The sequence below is a fragment of the Mya arenaria genome, chromosome 9 (genome assembly GCF_026914265.1).
Source record: "Mya arenaria isolate MELC-2E11 chromosome 9, ASM2691426v1".
In the NCBI taxonomy this organism is placed as follows: Eukaryota; Metazoa; Mollusca; class Bivalvia; order Myida; family Myidae; genus Mya; species Mya arenaria.
Genome location: NC_069130.1, coordinates 8628611 through 8634109, shown reverse-complemented (window position 1 = coordinate 8634109; position 5499 = coordinate 8628611). Strand labels below are relative to the sequence as shown.

General features: G+C 42.1%; 1 protein-coding gene across 1 annotated transcript; it reads right to left on the bottom strand.

The window, feature by feature from the left end:
• Positions 1-214: 214 nt before the first annotated feature.
• On the bottom strand, positions 215-4960 carry LOC128246447 (serine protease inhibitor Cvsi-2-like). The gene is made up of 3 exons (XM_052964660.1): positions 4896-4960; positions 3095-3217; positions 215-390 (listed from the first exon to the last, which is right to left on the bottom strand). Exons 1-3 carry the CDS (start codon positions 4930-4932, stop codon positions 278-280), a joined length of 273 nt encoding a protein of 90 aa, XP_052820620.1. The 5' UTR covers positions 4933-4960; the 3' UTR covers positions 215-277.
• Between the last annotated feature and the right edge of the window lie 539 nt (positions 4961-5499).

The window sequence follows — 5499 nt, the reverse complement described above, 5'->3', positions numbered from 1 at the left end:
TTCAACGCTTCATCTAAATTGCCTACGTGCCCTACTGCGTTCATACAGCATAAACGCAAGAAAAAGGCAATCAATTCTAAAATGTCAAGAATAAAGAAACAGCTTCATTAATTGTATTTTGATTGTACGATTCAAAGCTTCCTCCATTGAACAAACTATATTGTTTACAAGACAAGAACTCAACACAAAAATAATTCATTGTATATTTGGACACTACAAGTAAGAATTTATTTTACAATGAAAGTAGATCAGTTCTGTGAAGTTTGGGCAGACAGGATCAATAACGATGACATTGGCACTTAGCATCTACGCAGTGACGCCAGCTATGGTAGCAAGAACCGTGTTTTCCGCTGTCGTAGTACGCATTGCAGTCATCCTTGCTTCCGCAGGCTAAATACAAATGTATGCTGTTATAATAGTTGCAATAATGTTTAAAATGTATACAAGTGTATGTAACACAGCTACTTGTTTAATTATCATATACTAGCATTCTTCAAACACATATCTTTAAACATAATATGTAGGATTCATATCCGTGAATAGCCGAACAACCGTAGCCAATGTGATATAATTACTAAAATTATTATCCTTACGTTAAATTGGCTGAGCGGATTAGGAGGGCTGCAGGCCCCATTGTTTTCTCAAAAAAAAAGATATAAGATGCCTCATATGGTAACTAATCAACAAGCTAAATAAACTTCACTCACATGAGGAGGCAACAGTCCTTACGCATGTACAGATGTTACTCACGTGGAGAGGCAACGGTCCTTACGCATGTACAGATGTTACTCACGTGGAGAGGCAACGGTCCTTACGCATGTACAGATGTTACTCACGTGGAGAGGCAACGGTCGTTACGCATGTACTGATGTTACTCACGTTTAGAGGCAATGGTCGTTACGCATGTACATATGTTACTCACCTGGAGAGGTAACGGTCGTTACGCATGTACAGATGGTACTCACCTGGAGAGGTAACGGTCGTTACGCATGTACAGATGTTACTCACGTGGAGAGGCAACGGTCGTTACGCGTGTACAGATGTTACTCACGTGGAGAGGTAACGGTCGTTACGCATGCACAGATGTTACTTACGTGGAGAGGTAACGGTCGTTACGCATGTACAGATGTTACTCACCTGGAGAGGTAACGGTCGTTACGCATGTGCAGATGTTACTTACCTGGAGAGGTAATGGTCGTTACGCATGTACAGATGTTATTCACCTGGAGAGGTAACCCAGTATCGGTCGTTACGCATGTGCAGATGTTACTCACGTGGAGAGGTAACGGTCGGTACGCATGTACAGATGTTACTCACCTGGAGAGGTAACCCGGTATCGGTCGTTACGCATGTGCAGATGTAACTCACCTGGAGAGGTAACGGTCGTTACGCATGTACAGATGTTACTCACCTGGAGAGGTAACCCGGTATCGGTCGTTACGCATGTGCAGATGTTACTCACGTGGAGAGGCAACGGTCCTTACGCATGTACAGATGTTACTCACGTGGAGAGGCAACGGTCGTAACGCATGTACAGATGTTACTCACGTGGAGAGGCAACGGTCGTTACGCATGCACAGATGTTACTTACGTGGAGAGGTATCGGTCGTTACGCATGTACAGATGTTACTCACATGGAGAGGTAACCCGGTAACGGTCGTTACGTATGTACAGATGTTACTCACCTGGAGAGGCAACGGTCCTTACGCATGTACAGATGTTACTCACCTGGAGAGGCAACTGTCGTTACGCATGTACAGATGTTACTCACGTGGAGAGGCAACGGTCGTAACGCATGTACAGATGTTACTCACGTGGAGAGGCAACGGTCGTTACGCATGTACAGATGTTACTCACGTGGAGAGGCAACGGTCGTTACGCATATACAGACGTTACTCACGTGGAGAGGCAACGGTCCTTACGCATGAACAGATGCTACTCACGTGGAGAGGTAACGGTCGTTACGCATGTACAGATGTAACTCACGTGGAGAGGCAACGGTCGTTACGCATGTACAGATGTTACTCACCTGGAGAGGCAACGGTCGTTACGCATGTACAGATATTACTCACGTGGAGAGGCAACGGTCGTTACGCATGTACAGATGTTACTCACCTGGAGAGGTAACCCGGTATCGGTCGTTACGCATGTGCAGATGTAACTCACCTGGAGAGGTAACGGTCGTTACGCATGTACAGATGTTACTCACCTGGAGAGGTAACCCGGTATCGGTCGTTACGCATGTGCAGATGTTACTCACGTGGAGAGGTAACGGTCGTTACGTATGTACAGATGTTACTCACCTGGAGAGGCAACGGTCCTTACGCATGTACAGATGTTACTCACGTGGAGAGGCAACTGTCGTTACGCATGTACAGATGTTACTCACGTGGAGAGGCAACGGTCGTAACGCATGTACAGATGTTACTCACGTGGAGAGGCAACGGTCGTTACGCATGTACAGATGTTACTCACGTGGAGAGGCAGCGGTCCTTACGCATATACAGACGTTACTCACGTGGAGAGGCAACGGTCCTTACGCATGAACAGATGCTACTCACGTGGAGAGGCAACGGTCGTTACGCATGTACAGATGTAACTCACGTGGAGAGGCAACGGTCGTTACGCATGTACAGATGTTACTCACCTGGAGAGGCAACGGTCGTTACGCATGTACAGATATTACTCACGTGGAGAGGCAACGGTCGTTACGCATGTTCAGATGTTACTCACGTGGAGAGGTAACGGTCGTTACGCATGTACAGATGTTACTCACATGGAAAGGTAACCCGGTATCGGTCGTTATGCATGTGCAGATGTTACTTACCTGGAGAGGTAACGGTCGTTACGCATGTACAGATATTACTCACGTGGAGGGGCAACAGTCGTTAGGCATGTACAGATGTTACTCACGTGGAGAGGCAACGGTCGTTACGCATGTACAGATGTTACTCACGTGGAGAGGCAACGGTCGTTACACATGTACAGATGTTACTCACGTGGAGAGGCAACGGTCTTTACGGTCGTTACGCATGTACAGATGTTACTCACGTGGAGAGGCAACGGTCGTTACGCATGTACAGATGTTACTCACTTGAGTCGTCAATAGTCGTCACGCACGTACAGATGTTGGACGTACAGCCAGGTGACTCTCCAGTCTGACATTGTTCCTGGGTACATTGGCCAGGGTTTAAACAATATTCGGCAACACACGCCCCTGAAAAGTACACAGCTTTCCGTACTCCTTTTTTGCTAATAAAATCTTCGTGTATAGCCAGCCAAAATTTCAATACATACAAAGGCCTTAACAGGATTATTGGCATCACAACTAGTATAGCATTATTTGTTTGACACGGTGTCAGATTGCACTGCACAAATAATTGTATAGCGTGAAGGTGGTTGATTATGTGTAAGATCGCAAATGTAAGTATTTCACTGGCTGAAAACGTAAACACGCGGGCAACATGGTCAGGCCACGTGACTATAATTACAAGTTTATTTTCGGAATTCCTCGGCCATTTTTCATTGAAAACAACCTCGGATGTATATGGACGGTTTACAATGTTAGAAATCTTTACAGATTAACTACGATGCAAGTAGATCACGTAGTTATTTCAACTTAGCAGTTAAATTGTATGACTTTACTCTTGGGAATCTTAATTATTTATGCAATAATACACTTTACTGGCAAACAATTTAAACTAAGTAATACAAAATAACGTTAAACACTTCTTTTAATTAATACTACTATTTAAAATTTTACGAACTATTTCTACTGATGGTACATCCGAGGTTGTTTTCGATGGAAAATGGCCGAGAAGCTCCGAATGGTGTGAAAGTCAAGAGATGTAACGGAGCAGGATATTGCGATTGTATGTTGTTACAAATCCCCGTTGTGCGTAGTATAAATTAGTTTTTACTAAGCTGCCAAATGTCAAAAATGAAAAGTTTTCTTGAATATTTATTTAATTCCAGCCGTACTATTTTTATATCTAAATAAATACATTCGAACCCCGTTGGCTCGAACTCGCTTAGCTCGAAAACCTCGTTGGCTCGAACAGGATGTTAAGAACCCATCTCTTTAAACTGAATGTAAGAATTCCCGCTTGGCTCGAATTTTCCGAGGCTCGATGTATTTTGCCGGTCCCTAGGAGTTCGAGCCAACGATATCAATATGTATCTGCTGCAAAGCATATTTTGAATTAAACATTTTGAAAATTGAATGTCAAGCACCGTCGGATACCAACTGCTCTGTTCATGAACGGATCGCACATGGATATACGGTGTATGTCAAGCCGATCACAATGAACAGTTTCACGTGTCGACCTTGGACGTGTTTACCAATCATATCGAACTGTTTATATTGCAAATGTCACGCTAAAATCTTAATAATTACAATTTCATGAATATGTGGTGATAATACCAACTATTTCAACCATACTCTTTAAATAAAACAAAACTTTTAAGACTACTGAGGCCGATTTCTCCAAATTACAAAAGTCTGTTATTACACGATTAAGTTAAGCTCACTATATATGTTATTTAATAATTTGTGAAATATTTACTTTTGTTTGAAAGGGTGTTTTTACTTTTAAAGTTATCTATCCGATTATAACGAAAAAATAAACATTTTTTTTCAAATAAAGTTAAAGTAAGAAATATTTATTTACAAATTAAGCTACTCAAGTTCAGCTTAAGAAGTTTCTAGAAATCAGGGCCAGGTAGGCATTAAATCAGTAGTGTAGACTTGTACATGATTCTTATCTTTAACATATTTCAGAATTTTGAAGTTATCTAAGCAGTATATCTTAAATCATTTTAAATTACATCACAAATACTCAGAATATATATATATATTTAAGACGTAAAATAACATATAAATGTTAAGAACTTACCGATGAACACTACCAAAAGCAGTACGGTGATTTTCATGTTGATTTCTCGCAGACTTGTAAAAACTGAATCTGGTGCAAGTGGAAACCTTATCAGTAAACGGGCAGAATATCATGACTTTCGTCGGTCGAAATTAGATGTTTCCAAATTTGGAAATTTGTTGAACATCACAACGTCACGTTGCAGTGACATATACAGTATGCATATAGGAGTAGTTGAAATAAGGCATTCGATATACACATATGTTCCCTTTGGCTGGCTGGTAACCCCATATTATTTGGTATCATTTGAAAAGATTTAATGAAAAATAAAAAAAAAAACGCCTCCGGTTATAGATTCCGTAATAACGTACTGAGTCAGGCTCCGGTTATAGGGGTCCGTAACATGTATTGAGTCAGACTCCGGTCATATGGGCCGGTTATAACATAATTATTGAGTCAGAGTCAGGTTATATGGGCCCGTAATAACGTATTGAATCAGACTCAAGGCACATGAGCCCGTTATTGAGTCAGACTCCGGTCACATGAGCCCGTTATTGAGTCAGACTCCGGTCACATGGGCCCGTTATTGAGTCAGACTCCGGTCACATGAGCCCGTTATTGAGCC

What these genes read in the sequence shown, in the direction of transcription:
- LOC128246447 (XM_052964660.1), bottom strand. Translation starts at nt 4,932, where the DNA reads ATGAAAATCACCGTACTGCTTTTGGTAGTGTTCATCG. An exon ending in GCTTTTGGTAGTGTTCATCG is followed by an intron (nt 3,218 to 4,895) that starts GTAAGTTCTTAA and finishes TGTACTTTTCAG; the next exon opens with GGGCGTGTGTTGCCGAATAT. An exon ending in GACGACTATTGACGACTCAA is followed by an intron (nt 391 to 3,094) that starts GTGAGTAACATC and finishes ATTTGTATTTAG; the next exon opens with CCTGCGGAAGCAAGGATGAC.